This window comes from Drosophila subpulchrella, chromosome 3L, assembly GCF_014743375.2.
Source record: "Drosophila subpulchrella strain 33 F10 #4 breed RU33 chromosome 3L, RU_Dsub_v1.1 Primary Assembly, whole genome shotgun sequence".
NCBI lineage: Eukaryota > Metazoa > Arthropoda > Insecta > Diptera > Drosophilidae > Drosophila > Drosophila subpulchrella.
In genome coordinates this window covers 22203215-22225371 of record NC_050612.1, presented here as the reverse complement: position 1 = coordinate 22225371, position 22157 = coordinate 22203215, and the positions used below count along the sequence as shown (strand labels likewise).

Sequence of the window (22157 nt, the reverse complement as noted above, 5' to 3'; positions counted from 1 at the left end):
CCTCTGCTTGTTTAGGGTTTGGTATTGTTGCTGTCTGTGGATATCAAAATACCATACAAATCGTCAGCTCGTCATTTTTCAGACAGTTTTCTCTTCGATTTATTATTGTGCTTGCGTGTGTGTGAGGAAGTAAAAGTCAGACAGTGCTTAAAGAAAGCATGCAGACAACATTGATCAGAGAAAATATAATTTTTCATTTTTTAATGAATAACAGATATTTAAAAAATTTTGTTTAATACCAGCGGCGCAATATTTTAACCCTACATGTTTGGTTTATGTTGGGACTGGAACTATACAAAGTTTCTTTTATTAATTTCAGGTACTTGTTTATTAACAAAAAAAAATTAAGTACAATGCCTTACAGAAAGGTGGTACACCATTTACGCAGACATTCCCAACAATCTTGGCATTGCTTGCGATTCGCCTCACAGGTTATGAACATCCAATCGCAGAATAAATCCTTGTCCATCTTTAAGAGGAGGAACTGGCCCAGAACGGTGCTAGCCTTTTCAAATCCCGCCTGGGCCAATTTGTAGCCCACTGTTTCGCCGATTCCTGGCAGCTCGGTCGCAGGCTTATCGCGAATCGGCTCGCTGATAAAGACCTTATGTTTCATGTATTTCTGGAAATTCGACAATATCTGGTACAAAATTTCCGATACACTTTATATTAAAAATGCTTCTTACTTCGTAAAAACGTGGCATTTCTTTTTTTGGAAAATATATTCCTTGCAGTTCAATTACCAAGAGATGTGCAGACAAGGTAACTTGAATGACATTAGACTATCAAACTATCGATACACTCTTTGGGTTTTCACCTCTACCGGCAAAAGGATTAAAGGTTAATCAACACTTAAATCCTTTTATTGACCTAACCTCAATTTTTTAATAACTCTCAAATGCGAATAAGAACCAATATTATAGATTATATATATATAATAATAATATTAAAGAAACGATTTGACTTGTTTTCTTAAAATCACATCACATATACCTTTTTCTTGCTTATTATTTTTATAGACCACTTTATTTTTGGCTACATCATTTTTTTATACTATTTATAGTTAACTACATTTTTAAGCTATACCTTCCCTGTGGAACCGACTTCTGGCAGGCACTGTGCCGTCTTGGCCAACCTGCTCCCCCGATCCCATATTTTTAGAGACTTGGGGGCGCGCATGTGGGGATTGCTTATTTATGTACATAGTTCTTGGGTGCGTGGTGTACGTGTGTTTGAGAGGCAATTCATTAATGAATTTTAAAATGTTGCTAATCGATCGTTTGCGCTACAATTAATGTCAGCCGGTGGCAATTGGGATGTGTTATGTGAGATTCCAGCCGCTGCGACTTGATTCATTCGACCGGGGAAATAAAATAGAAGAGTGGACAGCCTGTCGGTTCTGTTTTTTTTTTCTCCTTTTGACCTTTTGACGGCTCACTTGAATGTCGGATAAAAAACTGGGATAAGCCCCGAAGCACAGGGATGAAGATGAAGTTCTCAACATTTTGACCACAATGCAAATTGGGCTAAAGTAGAGCATCCCAGAAAATCTATTTTCTTTGTTCCATATTTGATTCTATTCTTTTCGCTTGGGGTTCGTATTTTTCCATTTTTTTTTTTGCTTTTGGGATGTGAAACACTTGGTGCCGCGCTGTCTGCACAAGCGGTTCTGGCAATTATAACAACAAAATTTCAACAACAATGGGCAACGGGCACAATAATTGTAGCAACAACAAACACGGACAACCAGTGCATATTTGTGCATAGAAAAGAAGGAACCGCCAGATGCAAAATTGGATATAACTCACAAAAAAAAGAAATCAAAAATCAATCCACTAAGAAAATGTTATCTAAAAATACCATAAATAATGATTTGGTCGTAACATGAAAATATATATATGAAATATAAAATATATCTTATATTTATAAACAACTTATTATAAAATTCTTAAAAAAACAAATTGAAAATGTCTTAAAATTATTATTTTAAATCTAATACATTTATCTTAAAAGATGTTAGTCCATTTTATTTCTAAAAACAAATTTAAGTTCTTATAAATATCAAAAATTGTTCTATTGTCTTAGTTGATATGCAATTGAAATATATTTTATTTTTTAAGTGCATGCTGATTTTTGTCTGAGCTTGTGGCCTGTTTGCTGTTTTTCTACGCCTAGCGGGAAAAGTGTTGAGAAAATTAATAAAACAAATGCCAAAGTCAGCGGCAGACAGAACGACGGCGAAGGGGAATTGTTGTAATTTTTAACCAGTTTGCTGAGCAAATATTTTATCAACATATTTTCAGAGACAACACGCAAATGTTTGTCTTGAAAATATTTAAATATTTACATTGGGAAAACAACTGCAGCGAGGCGAGCGAGGAGAATGAGTCTACCACGACGAAGACGTTGACAAATATGTAAAGACACTGGTCTCCGGGGCTTCTGGGTGGTGCAAGGGGGTGGTTTCCTCCAAGGACTGGGAATCCCCAGCATGGGCGTGGCTTTTCAGGATTTTAAAAGCATTAAGTTGTGTTTGAGGTATTTAAATTATTTGTACGTACTTGTCTTACTTCAGTCTTAAATAAGTGTAAGGCAATGTGAGCCTTATTTAAAAGTATATTAACTTAACTTCCTAAATGATTTAATTGCACATGTGCTATTTATTTATTTAAATGGTCTCAAAATCTCATAAGTAATGAAAAGAGTAAAATAAATCAAAATGTAATTAAAGCAAGTAAAATATGAAACTGATAATAATATCATTTTATTAAGATTCTTTAAATTTCAAGAAACTATATTTTAACAATGTGGTATTAATAATTATTATCTTAAGTCATATATATATATCATTGCCCATAAATCCACCAATACATATTGTTTTCACATAGTCATTTATTCTATCATTCATCAAATTATGTAGGTACTTATGAAATTATAATTTCAGCATTAATTGACAAGTATCCGACAAATGGCAGCCACTCGAGCGCGATACTTATCTGCATCCACAAGTAGCCATCAGCGAGATTATTAAAAACGTATCTGACAGATACTTGCGTTTCCATTGGCAGCACGGCCATTAATTATGCAGCTGATAAGCAATGAAAACACATCCGAAAATCAACAAGAGTGGATGTATCTGTATCCGCCGCTGAATTTGAATTTGTATCTGTAAATGTATCTGCAACCGCAGATTAACGAAATTAGTTGAGCGATGCACGGGCAGCTGGGAAGTTGAATGGGAAAACGTGTCGTCAATGGCGCGCGGCTAAGCAAACAAGGCCCAAAAAAGAAGCAGTTGGTAAAAAAGCCGAGCGGAAAGATGCAGTCAAGGTTGGTTTTCGGGGGAGTGGGGAGCCCGAGATAGAGGCTACTCCCCTTCCAAGGCAAGCACATGTCAACAATTCGGAAGATTTCGCAGTCAATTTGACGAGTAACGCCCATGAAAGTGATTATACTCTGTTCTCCAACCGAGGCATATTAATTGGTAAGCCATTTTGAGGCTGGGCTAGGGTTTTAACAAGGTACGCAGACGTATAACCCTCGACCGCCCTGCAATGAGCAATTTCCTGCTGCCTACACTCACCGCCGAGCCAAGACAATTTGTCCTAAATAAACATTTCATCTCTCTTGAACAGCCACAGCACCACAGCAACCACAGCACGGCAGCAACATCGCAGCGACAGCAGCAACATTTTATGAAAGTGGCGGCCAACGAGGCGGCTGCACTGGGAGAAATGAACTAGAACGTCCGGGAATTATTGCCCCTTTCTCATCTTGCTTTTCAGATACAACAAGCAATGTTATTCAAATGCTTTTGCATTTCAAAATGTAGTCATTGAATGTCTTAGAAATTCTTTATAGATGGAACTTTGTCTATTTTAACTTGCCTTATCACAAGCAAAAAGTATGAATTAAGTTCATCCACAATAGAAAACAAGGAAGAACGCTATAGTCGAGTACCTCGACTATCAGATACCCGTTACTCAGCTAAAAGGACCGAAGGAAAATGGAGATATGCAGCAAAGCGAGGTTGAAATGCGCCACCTACCGGCGGTAGACAGATTTAAGCGTTGTGGGCGTTAGAGTGGGCGTGGCAAAGCTTTTTTTGGATCAATCGATAGGTATTGACAAGACCAATACATTTCAGTTAAAATTTTGTATCTAGCATGAATATTGTGGGCGCCACAGGCTTGGGCGGTTTGTGGGCGTTAGAGTGGGCGTGGCATATTCGCGTGACAAACCTGCGCTGCGCTCAAGCCTACGGAATCTAAATCTGAATTCCCATTTCTCTATCTTTGATATTTTCCGAGATATCTGCGTTCATATTTACGATTTTTTGAAGTTTGTGGGCGGTTTGTGGGCGTTCAAGTGGGCGTGGCAAACTTTTTTTTGGGTCAATCGATAGGTATTGATGAGAACAAAACATTTCAGTTAAAATTTTTATTCTAGCATGAAAACTGTAGGAGCCTCAGTTTTGGGCGGTTTGTGGGCGTTAGAGTGGGCGTGGCACTCTGCTGAAACAAACTTGCGCTGCGTAAGAAGCTCAGGAATCTGCACGCCTAATCTCAATAGCCTAGCTCTTATAGTTTCCAAGATCTCAGCGTTCATCCGGACGGACAGACAGACGGACAGACGGACAGACGGACATGGCTAGATCGACTCGGCTAGTGATCCTGATCAAGAATATATATACTTTATGGGGTCGGAAACGCTTCCTTCTGCCTGTTACATACTTTCCGACGAATCTAGTATACCCTTTTACTCTACGAGTAACGGGTATAATAAACTACTGTGGCTTATTAAAAAAATATGTACAAATCTCTTCCAGTTTCAAATCACTAAATACAACTACCTTCAAAAAATACTTATCATATTCAATATCTGCCCTGGGTTCCATAAAATATCTATATCTTTAACTGGTTTCAGACTGCATATGATGAATTATTCTAAGGGCTTTTAAAAATCTTTCGAATGCGTAAAAAATTATTATTATTATATTAAAGTTATTAAAAATATTATCATTATTAAAAACATTATCTTTATAATTTGGTTGCAAAAGAAATCTATTTTATTCTATTCATAGCTTTATAATTTCAGAGTAATATGGATTTTGGTAAGAAAAAATGATTTTTCCTCCTCTTAACTTTTATACAGATGAATTTTTCAATTTAATAAAAATGTTAGGAACATTTTCCCAGCGTGTATCGCTGCTGATGGCAATGGTGATGGGTCGAGTAAATTGTCTGCCTGAAATATACCACCGTTTAAAGGCAGACGCGTAGCACTCTCCCTGCAGCGCAGACCGAGTCCCTTCGCGCACTTCCGCAGCAGCTATATCGCTATATCTCTTCCCCTATATACCCATACCCATGCCCATTCCTATGGCTATAGCCACTTCCCTTGCAAGTCCCCCTGCTGCCGACTTCCCCGATCCAGTCGAGCGTCGCTCATTCGCCCGTCGCTATATGCTAAATAAACATTTGGGCACGTCATGGCTTATTGAATTGTCACTTATGCCCGAATTCGAAATTCGAGTTTCAGTTTTTGTTGCCATTGCCACAGCCACAGGAATCCCCCTCAACCATCCACTCTTGGCTGCGTTTTGTCGCCTTTTCAATTGGCATTCGTAATGGCGACTATCTGCCTCGTTTATGTCCATCCCATTCCATCTTCCTGCGACTCCTTCGGCGGCTGTGGCCACTAAAGTGCTTCCATTTAATTAGTTTTACTCCCTGGAAATTCAATTTCAGCTGAATGCCGCTTTAAATGCATTCGGAAAGAGCGGATAGCCGCTTCAAAAAATCAATAATCGATTTATGGTGTTTACTCTTCGGCAGAGCCAATGGGAACTGGAGTAAAGGATGATATAGGGGTTTTTGATATATGCGAATAAGGAAAGTCGTAAATTCTTTACAAAATAGACCATTAAGTCCGTTAAAAATATAAAATTTTAAAAACATTTGAGCCACAAATACTGGTTTAATATTGTAAGTTAACTGTCTAATTCGACAGTAAACGTTAAAAGAATATTATTTCATATAAATTGGGTCTTCAAAATATCTAGAGATTTAAAAAAAATATTATTTCAAATAAATTTGATCTTTAAAATATCTAGAGATTTTTGTGTCACCTGCAAGTATTGTCAAATGGCTTTAAAGTTTACACAAAATAGTTCCCTCGTATAATTAAAGTCCGTCTCAAGCACTTGCTAACTTAACCAATTAATCAAGTCGCACAAATTGGCAAGACAACTGCATCTTAGCTTTAAGTCCATATTTTCGTACAAAATTAGCAGCCAAACAAAGCCACTAAAAAGTTAAGTCCATCTATCCAAACATTTTCATTTCATAAAAGTTAATTAACCTAAGAGCAGCAACACAACTCACACACTCAAATTTCCAGCGCACATATTTATCCAAATGATTCCATTGACTATTTAATTGAAATATTACACAAATCTATGCATCATAAAATTTTAGAACAAATCATTCAATAACAAACAAAAATTGGCAATCAGAGCCATTTCGGGAATGGAAATGGAAATTGAAATGTTTCAGGCTTCATTAAAAAATATGCCAGTGCATGTGCGCGTTGTGTGCACAATTTATCCGCCGGATACATTTCAAATAAATAACAACAATAAACGCACAGACGGACGGTGCGAAAACAATAATACAAAATTGGTAAATTACAATCGAAATTACAATTTCCAATTTCATTTTCATGACTTCCGTTTAATAACAAATAAATCGCATAATCCCTGGCATAATATTTTCACAATTAAAATTTCAAATAAATTTTTAGCCAAAGCAGACAAAAATCAAAGCAATTACAAAACTCGCCCGCACACACACACACACATTTGCACAATGCAATAAAATAAATTAGCACAATCGTTGTAAAAAAAATAAATAGAAAAAGGCGAGGGAAAAACGATTATTGACACAAACACAAAGCCAATAAATGCGGGGCTAAAATCCAGAGAGAGAAGGCAAATCGAATGCGAAAATAAACAATGAAAATTAGCAAAATTATGCAAAATAGATAAATGCGAAGAAGACAACCTGACCAGGTTGTGGTGGCTTGTAAAAAATCAGAAATCGCTAACCAAATAAATAGAAGGCGGGATTCAGTTGGAGAAATTTTCACGTTTCGGCCATTTTAGATATACATATGTACCTACGTTCTTTTTTTCTGCTCTTTGGCTTCCGTCGTTTAGCAAAACTTTTTCATAATCGGTGTGTTTTTTTTTTTGGTCGGTTGGAGGTACCTCTTTTTCTCTGAAACCCGAGTTCACACCTTGGCAGAAAACCCTAGCGAAAAGTATCTAAAGTTTATAAATATTTATGTATCTAACTGGGGCGTGCCGTACGCAGCAGCAGGGGCAAAAATTCAAATTGAGCGACGAGACACACAAAAAGTATTTTGGCAAAATGTTGTACTGGCCAGGCCACGCCCACAGCGTTGACTGCGCAGCACAGATACAAAAGTATCTCACAGATGCAAAAGTATCTCACAAACACATACGCAGCGCGGCTGCGGCAGAGAGCCGGAGCGTCGACGTCTCTGCCACCACCGAGGGGGGTGGACTGCCAGGGGAGGGGGTGTCAGAGGCTCGGGGATGAAAGGGGGCTAGCGAAACTACAACAATTGGCAATTGAACAGTACAACTCGTTCGGGCCTCGCAGTCTACCTCTCGATGCCCAGATCTCCAGGTCTCCTACCGCTCTCGACAACTATATTCCGTATCCCATCCACATCGGAGGTAAGCCCCCTTCCCCCGTCGCCGCCTCTGGTGGACTTGTTTTGACCAGTCGGTCAACGGTGTGGCCATTTGCCTCACCTCCACAGCCAAAAACCTGAACCATCGATGGCCGCACATAAATTACTGGCAACAAGACCCCCGAGATCCCCGCTTCCCCTTCCGCCCCTGCGATTCCCGTTCCGATTCCGACCTGTCCATCTTGGTTGCTTTTACCTGTCGGCCCACATAGATACGAATGTGTGAGCTGGTGTGTGTGAGTCGACCCCGCTGTGCTGGTGTGAGTGAACTGTGCATCTTTCAGGTTTTGCCGTCGCTGTTTGCATATTTTGCGGTGAGTTCGGTTTACAAAGACAAAGCAACTTGACTTAACCAACTTTAAGGTAGGAAATATTTTATTGCCAGTTAAAAAATTATAGCAAATGTTTTTATTTAATTTGTTTATTAAATTAATTAATTAAATATGTTAAATTGAAAATCTAACAAGTACTTTAATGCGAGGACTAATGCTACATAGTATACATTATATTTAATGATTTCTTTTAAGAATCCATAAATGAATTAATTTGTATTACTAACAGCAACAACAACATAATATCCACATAACAGCAAGATTAGAGGTAACTTTTATTAAGTTAAGTAACCTCCACAATTTAAAGTAAGGAAGAAAATATTTATTAATCCAATTTTCAAATGATTGTTCATTGTAAAATACTCCTTCTCTTCAACTTAATTTAAATTAAATTATTTTCTATAAATTAAATCTTAAATAAACTTTCTAATATTTTATTTTTCTCATATATATATATTTTCTATATATTTTATAGTTCTCATTTTTCACATTAATTAGAATGTTTTTTTTTTAATTTCAATGAAGTATAAAGCTTTTAGTAAATTTGAAATTAATCCTTTATTCGTTTAAGCCTAAACTCAATTCATACCACTAGTACCAAGAACTGAGTATCAATACATTAAAGATATTCGATTTAAGGAAACCCACTCGAAATGTTTAGCAAAACCAAATACATCTACCCTTTTATCCAGCATACTTCGGTTCACAAGGCAACATTATTTCAGAGATTCCAATTAGCAGCCCAAAATAATAAATTTACCCAATGAATTTAGAGGATTTGTGAATCTATCTTCGAAATACAAGCTATTTACTTTTACAACGACATGACTAGCACTAAGCCTGCACTTGGGTAAGCAAAACATTTGGTAAAATCCAATAAAACTAATTGATAGCCACTTGAGCAGGCACACATCAATACACATAGCACAACCATCAATCCTGCAGAAGACATGACTTGTTACTGCAAGTGTCCATGTCGAAATGCAAATCGGAAGCCGAACAACTGTGGCCCATTAAACCTCAGACCACTGCGGGCCAAATTGGCGTTGGCGGCCCAATTGAAGTGCATTGGAAATTTTAAACCAATTAAAACAGCTGCTGTCAACGCTGCGGATGCGTAATGAAAAGAAAATATTAATAAATCATACGTGACCAATCAATTTCATGCCGTTCTGGCGGTTTGCAAAAAATTCAAGACTGCAATGGGGAATTGGAAAACGGGGGAAAATGGGGTGAAAATGGGAAAATCGAGAGAGCCGGTCGCACGCACAGAATCAATATTTAATTTATAATTAACTTTACAACATGAAAAACAAGCTGGGGCAAACAGCAAAGGAGGACTCGACTCCGGGATCGGTTTGCTTTATCTTTTGCGCACACAAAATAAAAAAAAAAAAGTAGAGGGGGAGATGGAGGAGTTCCAGTTCCCAAGGTAATACAACACGTGGCGAGGGGCGACACGACATTTCGTCGGTGGGGATTTGTGGCGGCTTTAAACGCTCGCCACTATGGGCAATTAACGCGGCCGTACGCAAACAAAAGCCTGATCCTTTAGACAAACACTACCGCACCGCTCCCGTGCCCAAAAACGGAAAAGTGAAAGAGACGGGACGATGCCGGCCGAAAGAGACGGGACGAACATTGCGCCAAGTAAGGGTAAGTTTTCCTTTTTTGACAGACCAGACCAGACCAGACAAAAAGGGGCGGCTAAAAGGCTGAGCAGAGAGACAACTTTTCGGGGTGCTAATTGAAAAACTCAATATTTGTCTAGTCTGTGCTCTCGGGGTGGCTCTGTACTTGCACTCCATCCACATTTATCCACTCCATGGTGGTTACCACTGTGGCGGCCATTTTGCCCGGCGATCGCTGGGAAAACTTGTTGGGAAAGGTGGCCGAAAGACATGGCCCCTCGGAAAAAGAGGAAAGAAATCAGTTAAGCAAACAGGAAATGCTCAAAGTACTGGGGACTGGAGAAAGGTAAAAGGCAAATGTCAAGGGCACTTTCCACCACTGAAAAGGCAGACAAGTAGATTGTATTTACAGAGTGTTAAACTTGGCTGAATTCGTTTCACATAGTTGAGTTTAGTTTTTTGAGTTTTTATTCATTTTCTAAGAAGTTTTTGGGTACTTTGTAGATAATTTTTACATGTGTCAGTATATATTTAACCAAAATTTGTAATAGAAAATCGATAAAAGTAAAGGGGAATCAACAATTTGTAAGTTCTTTTTAAATTCGATGATGTATTTTTAAACAACAACTGGAATTTAAATGATTGTATGGCTTAATAAATGTAATAGCACAAGGAAACAATTCCAAGAATTGGTAAAACTGTTTTTTTTTTTCTTTTCATTTTAAAAGTATTTTATTTTCTATTTTACACATTATGTTCGAATTTTTTACTGTGTGGAAAGATTAGTTTTAATCCTGTATTATTTTCAGTTATTACTTAAAATGTTTTTTATAAAAAGTAAAGATTTTTACATATTTGTATGACATTTTCCCAAATGTTTCCAGATTTTTTATAATACCCTGGCATTATAATCGTGAATTTAACCTTATTAAGCACCACATATGTCTCCATCAACTAACACATCGAATTCAGCCACAACTAGTTGGCACCGTTTCGTGTATATCTGGGCTATATATCTGAACGATGTGGCCATAAACATCAACAGCGTTCTGCACCTTTTTTAATGGGCATTGCCATTATGCGCTCGCCTGCTTTTTATGGACTTGCTGCTGCACCGTAGACGTTGCGTCGACAGTTTTTTCCCAGAAAAAAACACAATCGGTCCGTTTCCCATTCGAGGCATGTGCCCAACCGGATTCCCGGCTCCCGATCCCCCACTTCCCCACCCCTCTGCACTCAGCACTTATTACAGATTTGATATACAGCCCAGGACGGAGGATTTGGTATGGGGGAAGCCCTACGACAACGGGGTTTCGGAATCGCAGGGCATTAAATGTTTGTATTATTGTTGGAAATAAACTCTGATTTTATATTGTCGAGGATTAATGATATTGTTTCCCCTAAATTTGTTAATTACTAGCAAACAAATTTGTGTATACAAACCATGCTTGAGTTTTTATGCATTTTCTATAGAATTTTTGAGTGATTGCAGCGGATGAACGCGACCGAGGAATGTGGAAGCTGGAAGTTTTACAGGATGAACTGGGTAAAGTGTATAAAAATGTCAAGTGTGCATATGGAAATTACTTAATAAATTTCGTAAAAAGTTTTTATGTACCTACTTATTTTCAATATTTATTTAATTATTATTATAAGATTGTATAAAACGTAATATTTTTTTAAAAAACATTTTGCAAAATTGAATTGGTTATTTTATAAAATGTAATTTTTGACAGCTACCCAATACAACAATTTACTAGATACATCTACCTATCTATTTACTTTACCCATCATCCATCTCAAAATACATCCTATACAACACCTTTTCCAGCACTTAATTGCTTTCCAATATCCAACCAATTAAGAATTTCCCCCTCTTAGCATATGGAAAACCGCAGCGGATCGGCTCAGATGCAAACTCCGACAATCCCAGACCGAAGCATCAGCATTAGTTTAAAAACAATACTAAGTAAACAAACATTAGCATGCAAAACATCTGTTTAGTGGGGGATAGGGATATCGAGCTGGAGAGTGGGTGGATCGTTGGCGGAGCGCCTGCATCCAATATATCAATTACATGTCGATGTCGAACATAATGCAACAAGGCATACGAATACCGGAAAACCCCAGTCCACAAGACATGAAAAGAGCCTGAAACTGGAACTGCAACTCGCAGTCAGTCTGTCTGTCAGCCCAAGTCAATCAAAGTCGAATCACGTCCCTCTCATCGCTGAAAAGCTACAAATGCCTTATTGTCAAAACAACAATAACAGCGGCAGAAGCTACAATTAGTTTACCAAATTACATGAAAATATTTTTTAAATGCTCCATAAACATTTAACGCGCTGATTTGACACATGTCCGGGTCGCGAGACTTTACCCGGGACTTTTGGGGTCTTCTGCTGTCACTATCTATCGGGAGGAATATGGATTGGATGGATGGATCGGATGGATTGGGGAGGTGAGATCCGGGGGAGGGAGTCCACAGTCCATTTGTGGCATGTCGCTGGCATCTGTGGATACCACAGCGCTGGGGATCTTGGGATCTTACATGATTTCGTCAGATGGCACATGGACGTGGTACTTAAATGGTGATATGGGGATTTAATGGCGCCTCAAATCTGACTTATAAAAAGGGGGATCTTACTCTAAAGTACATATAGTAGTAATACATATACAAGGTACCTATTATTATAATTTTTGAAATATTGAATCATTTTTTTTTATGGGAGAGTTGAGTTATTAAAGATGTTCCAATAGAATACCAACTTCTTAAGATCACATAAAATATAATGTCAGTACTTTTTGTAAGAATGCTTGGATCAGTTTATGCTTTATTATGATGAAATCAAAAATAACCATCTCAAAATTTTTGTTTTTATACTTATAACTAAAAAGTAAACTTCTAAATTGTAGTGCACTGCACCTTAAAATCGTCAAAGCCAAAATGTAGGTGTTTAGAACTAATGGATACCCCATAAGAAATTGGCAATTGAAAAATTCTGGCAATCAAGCTTAAGAAGTTATGGGTATGGCGAACCCCCTCCCCGCCCCTGGGCACTTCGCAGCCCTCCCCTTTCCGCCAATGACTTTTACTAGGTGCAGTGTGTTTTATTTCAAATTCACACGAATGGAAGTCCCGGATCCGTTGCTCCGATCTCTGCACTCGCCCGTTTTGTATACACAAAATGGACCAAATAGAACCGAAAAACCATGGGGAGTATATCTCGTAAATTAACGGCGTTCCATTCCGCTGGTAGTTTCTCTATTCTACTCTATTTTTCTCTCTCGCTGCTCGTTTTCATTTTGGCCATTGTTGGCACAGCCATAAAATAAAGTTTCAAGAAGCGTATAAAATTTATAGCGATTCGTTTTGGAGAAAATCTGACAGCGAACACCTTACACTCACTCCCCCATCCCGAACTCTATCCCTAAGCGATCTATTTTGATTGACAGGACTGCCGGGGCGTCGATCTGTTGTTGGTGTTTCCACAGTTGATGTGGCTACTGTGCCGTATTGGTCCTAATGCATAATGCAATTCGCATTTCAATGCAATTTCACAGGCAATTGCAGGCAACACTGCACAATAACCTAAGCAGCTCAGCCTGAGAACGATCATATCCTCGCCCTTACTCACGCACGATTAGGCCCCTGGGATAATGGCAGAACAGTTACAGTTGCCCGATATATGTACACCAAGAGAAATAAAGAAAAATAGCAAGCTATACATATTCTTGGAAAAAGAAGATCTCTTATCAAAATTATCAAAAATAACATTTATCTTAAATACTGGAAGTCCGATAGGTTGAAATATATGGTATTTAGTAGTAATCTTATTTAAGAGGACTTTGCTGTATAGAAAATATAAACCGATAACTTCTAGTTATGTATCTATATCAATGCACTTGATATTGTTATTGTTAATATCGATTCTAAGAAGCGTGTTAAACATATTCCTGGAAGAAGTAGATAGTTATTGATCATATTGAAATACTAGTATCAAAAATACTAAAGATTCGATAATTAAAAATATGTTGTATATAAAACGTTAAGAGGATTTTGCTTTATACTGCAGAGGAATATCAGCTACTAAGTGTTTTATTCTTTTTTTTTTAATCTCAGACTTTTTCCTTAGCTAAAAACTATTTTTCCCAGTGTTTATCTATAAAAAGAAGGCAGGTTTCAGGGGCGCTACGGCCTCTATATTTAAGGTTCTTACATGGGTTGCTCCTTTTTTTCCATTATTCGCTCTCCTGTTCGGCCGGGATTCCACGAAAGACATTTGTGCAACAATTTGGTTTGGTGGTGGCTTATCCTCTCTGGGCCTCTGGCTAGCAAAAATTTTTAGCGGATTCCCACTCGAGCCCGGTGGTCTGTTTTCCCTGTCCAAAACCCACCGATATTTGAGGCTAAAACTTGCAACCCCTTTCGCAATTCGCAGAGCGAACTTTAGCATAACAATGGCGTTGCGACTTCTTCGTCTCTACGGGAAAAGAAGGGGGGTTTATGGAAATTAGCCCGGTACACAATGCCTGCAGCCTCGAAGAGATGGGATGGGGGATGGGGGATGGTAGTCTGCTGATACGGAGGACAGGACAAAGACCGGAGTCAGAGCCACAGGAGCTTCGAGGATGCGTCGGCAGAAAATTAATTCATTTATATGCAGAAAATTCAATGTTACAATGTTATCAATTTTGGCCCAGCGGCAATTCAGTTTGTCGAGCTGGCCAAAAGAGGGTGGGCTTAAAGGTGTGGAAAGACGTTTTTGGGGGTGGGTGGGCATTTTAATTGATTGTGGGAAGGATTGACTCCCAGCATACGCTTGGAGATGCCAGATTAGAATCCTCAAAAGGAACTTGTTTATTTGCCCTCCCATTTGAGGATTAGGTTGGAAACCCTAATGCGATGCATCTATAATTAGGTTATGCACTAAATTAAATCTATGAAAGACGGAAAACCCATCTTATGTTCTGCCACACCTACTTCCCATTTTCGAGGAGCGCAACCAAAGAAAGACCCAAAACAAATAGAGAACCGAATGACCCATTCAAAATCGATTGCATCCAAGTACGGTCATTTCCGACCGGAATAAGTGTTAAGTCCAACGCGACATATAATTTCCATGCAATTTCAAGTGCATATTCAAATTACACTCGATATATTTTACGAACTCTTGCCTTCGATTGGAAATCGCCGAACGCAGGGAGCCCGTTAATGAAATGCGACACGTATTTCCCCTGACCCAAAACGGGATATATGTGGATATATGGATGGATGTGGATGTGGATATGGATGACTTTGCCCGTGCCGTCCGTCCGTCTGGTCGCTGTGTAATAAATATGAGACTCATTAAGAAAACCATAAATAAATGCAGCGTCAGTGCATGACCAACAATTAAGTGCGAGGAGCAGGCCCAAGATCATCCAATCTGGTCTCGAGCTCGAGCAATAAAAGAAGCGACCAGGGACTACTTAAGTACAGTGGTTTAGGTTTTATAAAATAAGGATTTGACGTTATTTAAATTTATTCTGGTAAATTAATACCTAAACCATGTAGCTATTAATACAACGAGTATTCTTTCAAAATATGTTAAAAATCATCACCTAACGAAGTCTTTTAAAAAAAAAAAATATTAAACAAATTAGATACAGTAAATGTTATATTGTTGTTAAAAATATAAAATGTAACGAGTTTAATGAATAACTTATACAAAATCTGTAGACTTCTCAAAACTTTCTTTAACTAAAATATATATGAGATTTTAGGAGGCATAGGGGCACCTTAAAGATAATTTACTTAATTAACATACAATTATAAAGATCATTATAAGCTTCTTTAAGTTACCCATCAAGTTGTCATATTAGTAATATCCTACTCCTCCATATTCTGATCCATGAATAAATAAAATTTCTGAATTTTCGAGAATAATTATTAATTTTATTAAATTGCATGCAATTATAAAGATAATAAAAAAAAGTTATACTCCTTAGAGTATATTATGGGTAAATTTTTTATGTTACCTACCAAGATGCAATTATATGTGGTAATATCCTACCTCTCCATATCCTGAACCACTGTTCGCTATCCCCAGACAATGTTAGGGCCTTGGTCTCGGGTCGATCGGGCTGCAGAAGATGTAACATGAGCAAATAGTTTGATGAGGGCTAGGGCATGACGTCCACAAAAGTGTCGCCCGGCAGTCTGGCCCGACTTGGGCTGGGTTTTCGATTCGAAATTGAAATTGGGTCTTTGGTATTGGGCATGGGTCTTGGTCTGGTGGCCACTTGAGCCAACTGGGCGACAAATTTTGTTGTGTATGTGTTTGCTCGAAAATAGCATGACACTTGAATTCGAATCGGTCTCTAAGTCCGGAATGGGACAGGTTTTATTGTATAATTTACTGGATGCACATGGAGCAGTAGCCCTGCACCGTTTTGGGAATGCCCGTTCCGTTTTGAAATTCCATTGAATTTCCAGAGAAATACCAAAAGACTGTTGTTGGCTTGTGAACTCCGGCACCTGTGTGCCATAGATACGATACCAAAAACACACACTCCTGCGCATATGTCGGAGTCTATTATAAATTGTGGCCCCTGGCTTGTTATGGATAAAAAACAATCAGGATATATATACACAGACGCACACGAGTGGGAGAAAGCCCACTCCTGATTTCGTCTTTGATTTAACATTTGCCCGGGCTAACCAGAACCAATCTTTTTTGGTCTTGGCCTTCGCATGGCTCCCTCCAATCGATTGCACAATTTTTCGCATTGTCGCCCTTTTTGGCCAAGCAACCGGCGGCTACTTGGCCGCGCCCATTTCGTGTCCGAGCTGCGCCCACGGCTTGCATGCGAAATGCGAAATACGAAATTGCGAAATGATGTGCGACACAGACCAGGCCCATACACATCCCACACATCCCCCACATCAGCTCGAAATCCCTCCGGATCCCGCCCCGGCAATATTTACTCTGAAAATATTATTCGCGCATATGGACTTGAGGACGTAATCCATAATTGGTTTGACCGTTTGCCATTTCACTCAATAAGTGGAAAATATTCCAAGGATTGTGCCGCACACAAATTCGATTAATCAGAAAGAGAGAGGAATTGGATTTTATTGGGTGATGGAAAGTCGATTCAGATTGGTAGATGAATATTTAAATTCATGGGTGACATCATACAAATTATCAAAGAATACACATTTTTAATAGGTAGAGATTTGTTAGATTTAATATAAGGATTTTTTAGTTGACAGTTCCACCAACTTTATAATTATTTGAACCTTAACTACGATTCTATCGAATACATTAAATATAGGTATCAAGCATTATGAACTTAATATATTAATATTATTAAAATCACGATTTGTATGCTTTAATAGCCTAGTATAGCAATTGCTGAGACATCAATCATTGGATGTTCATAAATTATCCTAATCAAGTTACAACATGCCCGGCTAAATGCCACCCATCCATATTATTGATGAAGCCCAACTAACCGCAAGTCGAAGCCCTAAATCACTTGGTCTAATGCTCTTCAAATTAGCCTGCCATTTGTCAGATCACTTCCACTTCCATGATCTTGCCAACCCCCCTTCGAATATGAATCATTCGGCCTAATGAATGTGTCTGTCACTTGCTGTCAACACGTTGCTAAGGCAAAGGCCCCCCGATCCACCGATACTATATAGATATAGATGTAGATGGGGTCCCCTCATAAGTCGCGGCCCTTACTCCCAAATATGAAATGGAGCAGGCGAAAGGAGGCCTCCAAATCGGCGCTGGGCTATATTTAATACAGAGTGACATTAATGTCAGGCACAATTAGTCGGGGTGGAAAACGGCCGGCGGAAAAGCGAAAAGGAAGAAAAACAAGGCGTTTTGGAAAAAGAAACAATCAAAAAACGATAAACGAGGCAACCAGAAATAATTTGACAGCCACTGGGTCCCGGAAAAAAATTGAGATATATGCTGGGGATGAGGCTGATCATCCGATGATCATCATTTTGTTATTGCAGCTTTCGATCCATTCGATTTGATTCATTTTTTCTTGATCTCTTCTCGTTTTTTTTTTTTTTTTGGTACGTGTGTGAACCCAACGAACTACGAAATTCGCCCTGGCCATGGCTTTTGTCTGGCTTTTGTTGCCAATTCGTAAACAAACAATTACACAACAAAGAATCGGCAAATGGGCCACCAAAAAATAGATACTCCATCCACGTCGCATTAGACACCTTCCCGAAGAATATATATATTGCACACAATGGGATGTCAGAACTCGAGCACGGTGGCATTGGCATCCACACATGGCCCTATATCGACTATATTGGTCTATAACCCCTCCTCCATCCATTGCCCTCAATTGTCCGACCGACTTTAATCCCGGCCTGCGGCTTCAGCAGACATCTCAATACTCCGTTACAGTTGCGATTGCGATTTTAGGATGCGCTCGAATTGATCGCCGATCTCTTTGTAGTCGTAATCCCCATGCAGCCCGGGGGGACCGGGTCTCCGAGATCTCTGCCAATTTATAAAAAACAGCCTCAGCGCCCCTGGCTTGGAAAAATGTTCTTTTCGCTATCTTTTTGCTGTGTTGACGCTTTTTTCACACAGTTCGACGGGCGCGTGGTATATGTGTATAAAGCGAATCAGATAAAAGATATAGCCGAGCGTGTTTATATTGAGCGAAGAGCAGAGTAGCTAGGATTTTACAGTGGGTGTGGGTGGTATAGTACCGAGGTCCTTAATAAGGGATTATAATATTATAAATGGTTCATATCAATCCTTCTCTAGACTATTATTTAAAGCATTTTTTAAATTGACCAAAACAGTTTGAGGATCAACATACAATTGTTAGACATGATAAAAGTTAAAAGTAATCAATTTGATTATTTATGTATATTGCTTCATATGTTAAGAAATCCAGACAGCATGATATTTTAATAACATATTTACTATGGAATAGACGGATTTCTAGGAATGCTTGATTGCATACAAAAAATTTTTTAATAAAATTAGGTTAGGGTCAGATCTTTACCATTATGAGGCTAACAAAAAATTATATTTATGTTTAGTTTTATATCGATTGAAATCTAATCCCCTTTGCAATTTATAATATCAAAATATAATCTCTATGGATGCCCTAAACTCAAGTATCTATATTTCTTATAGACATAGTCCGTAAAGACTATTATAATCTGACCGTTAGCCAATAAAAGTGTCTACTATGTGGAGTACTTGCGTACTTCTATTTGCCATAAAGGGTATTTTGGCCCACACCCACTGTGCCTTCGGTGGGGCACTTGCCACTGAGCGGCAGCAGCAGGCTCCACTGTGCTGCCACAGTGGCAACCACATAAACGGGCACCGGCGGCGTCTGCCGTTGGGGGCGGCAAAGATCAAAGCCTAGCGAGCGGTGCCTGCAAAACGGTTAAATCTTTTGAAATGTGCGCACTTTTTGACACCCAATTTGTTTAGAAGTGTGCGCACCAGCTGGGCAAAGGGTGGTTAAAGGGGTCTTAGAGGGTTAAGGGGGGTTATAAAGGGGGAGGCCTTCTCAGGCAGTCCATAAAATCGCAGCTACACACAGAAAACATATTCAATATCACTTTTGAATAGTCAATATTCATTTATTTTAATTAATAATATTAATTAATTAATATAATAAGTTTAAGGTATATCATTAAGAGTAATTATTATGTTATATATTAGTTAATAAACATATTTTACGAACCCCTGTTGATTACACTGAAATTTTTTTAATGCAATAAAGGAAGTATATTGTTTTTTCACCATATTAAAAGAACACTTTTTTTAATTTTGATAATATCTGACTGTTGAAAGATTTTTTTTCTCTGTAGAGAGGTAATATTTGTGAAGAAAAAAGTGAGTGAGCCAGTGAAAAAGAGAGGCAGTACATCAGTGGGCAACTTTTTCTGCGAATTTCATTAATAAAACTGTCGAAAGTGTTGGGCATCAAGTGCTCTGCGATACCTCCTCACCGCCCCCTCAACAGGTGAAAACGGAACAATCAAACGAAACTTTTGATTTGGCATTTTTGTTTTTAATAAAAATTCAAAAGATTTACAGCACTTCCAGGCAAGTAATTCCACTTAAAATGCTGTAAGAGCAGATGAATCGAGGGAAGGAGTGCGCGTGGGCACTACGTCTTCATTCATAAAAACGCTTAATTAAGAATTTTTCCAAATAAAAATGGAAGACTTGGTGGAAATGGGATAATAATAAGTTTATTGATTTGGGAAATGCCACAAACCGGATGTTTATCCACAACATGATCATGATGATCATCAGAGTTATAGAAGGGAACCGATCGTAAAGCAACGTGTGAAATGTGAAGGGATTATCGGGGTTTACAAACCGGAAGATAACCGATTGCCATTTCGCAGTTTTCCCCCCGCTTTTAACCGCAATTTTCCCAGGACCAAAAATTCCGAAATCCTGGCCAGCAAGTTGGTAAGTCAATCCACCGCTTAGCAAGTTACGGAATTTCCCATTGGCCATTCTATGCCAAAGTCAAAACATGCGGTTTGTGTTCGCGCATTAAGTTGGGAAAATCACCAAAGACACGGAGGCTGGATTTATTTGGACAAAATGACTTTGCAAATGAGATTCGGTGGCTGCAGCCTGACCACCGAAGATGTCAATATTATCATGGTCCGGGGATTGGAACTCTGGCCTATGCAAACAGCAGCCTTTTGGCCAAGATCAAGTCCAAGACTACCTGCTGTGTCGTGGGTCTTGTAGGTGTGCATAGTTTCTGTTAATTTCCAACACCTCCGGCACTCGAATTTTGTCCAGCTCGCAACGTGACCCATGGCCTCGGGTCGGGATTTGGACACGGATTTGTCCACTGGGCCAACCTGCCAAGTGCCGCATGTAGTGATAATCGATGTGATTAGGCCGTGATGTCTGCGGAACGATCGGTGCCTAACCCTTGGCCCCCATGGACGAGTAATCAATAATTCCCAACTCGGTGACGTATTTGGACAGCCACTGACAGCCAAGCAGGCCCAAAAGAAACAACCAGAAAAGGGGCAAGAACTTTCCAAACTAACGCACTGATACTCTGCTCATTCAAATTTATATATCTTAAATTTCTTTACAACTAAAGTGAAATTTTTGGGTATTTTTAAATAATCAAAATAAGAAATTATACAATAAAAAATAAGGATTTTCTTAATATTCACATTTTTGTTTTCAAAATTTAACATTATTTATTCCATATTAATGGTTAATAATAAGAAATAAGTACAAAATCATTGATTTGACTGACAAAGAACTTGAAATTTTTTAGACTTCTAAAAATAATGTACCTAAACAATTTGTACATTACATTTAACATTTTTTTTGTTCACTTTTCAATTCCTCAATACGATATAAAATTCAAAGTCAGAAGAGTTATTAATATGATTGCCTTTAAAAAATATAACCAAAGGTGATAGCTCACATAAGATTTTTTTAATAAAAACCAAACCTTTCTTTAATATGTCATTAATATCAGTATCAATTAACAATATCCTTTCTTACAACTTTAAAGACCCATATAATTTGTTAATAACATATTCTGCATTTCAATTGAATTCCACTTCTTTAGACTACTCAATATACCCCGTGTATCAAAGGGCAAAGATCGAATCGTCTTGGGCCAGAAATAACTGGATGACTCGGCGGGAATTGATTGTTGGCGAGCCCCGGGGCGAGTTAGAGAAGGAAATGAGCTGCACTTAAATGCATGCGAGAAAACCACTCGATGCCAACAAGTGGATAAGAAGCCACCACACAAATGATGCCCAAACGAACTATCAATGTCAGTGAATTGGCAAAAAATTTAAACTCAATTTGTATGCAGGCCAGCGGAGCTGGAATCCGAAGTGTGGAAGATGGAGTCCGGCCACGAGGAAACCCTTTTGGTCGCGGCTGACACACCTCAACGATGCAGCGAGCTGAAGTGGGTCCAGGTCTGTTGCGGCATTAATGTGCCCGAGTGTGCGCTGAACACCCAGTCGGATTGGTTTTGGAATTGGGATCTCGAGATCGGGTCCGGAATCGGAGTCGGGGGTCCAGCTCCTAAGCCGCTAAAGCATGCGTAACAATGGCCAACACGAAATCTTAATGATCGCCAAGCCAAGGAGGAGTCGATGACCAGGCACATTTGCGTATGCCCAAAAGAGCTGGCGAGTTCCATTCATTGATTCATTCAGGTCGGGCCCTAAATGAAGTGCTCCAAGTGTTTTCAACGCACGCAGGATCGCTGCGATGATACACATATCGATTTTCATGTTTATTATTTCGTTTTTCGTACATGTGTGTATGCCATCGTATATGCCTTCCACTGCCTCTTAAGTCTACAATACAATACAAAGCGCTGGCAAATGAGTTTCGGAACATAA

The 22157-nt window shown here is 38.8% G+C and overlaps 1 protein-coding gene across 1 annotated transcript; it reads right to left on the bottom strand.

The window, feature by feature from the left end:
* Positions 1–358: 358 nt before the first annotated feature.
* Positions 359–732, bottom strand: LOC119555365 (barrier-to-autointegration factor-like). The gene is made up of 2 exons (XM_037866702.1): positions 687–732; positions 359–622 (listed from the first exon to the last, which is right to left on the bottom strand). The coding sequence occupies exons 1-2, from the start codon at positions 702–704 to the stop codon at positions 359–361; spliced, it is 282 nt and encodes a 93-aa protein (XP_037722630.1). The 5' UTR covers positions 705–732.
* Between the last annotated feature and the right edge of the window lie 21425 nt (positions 733–22157).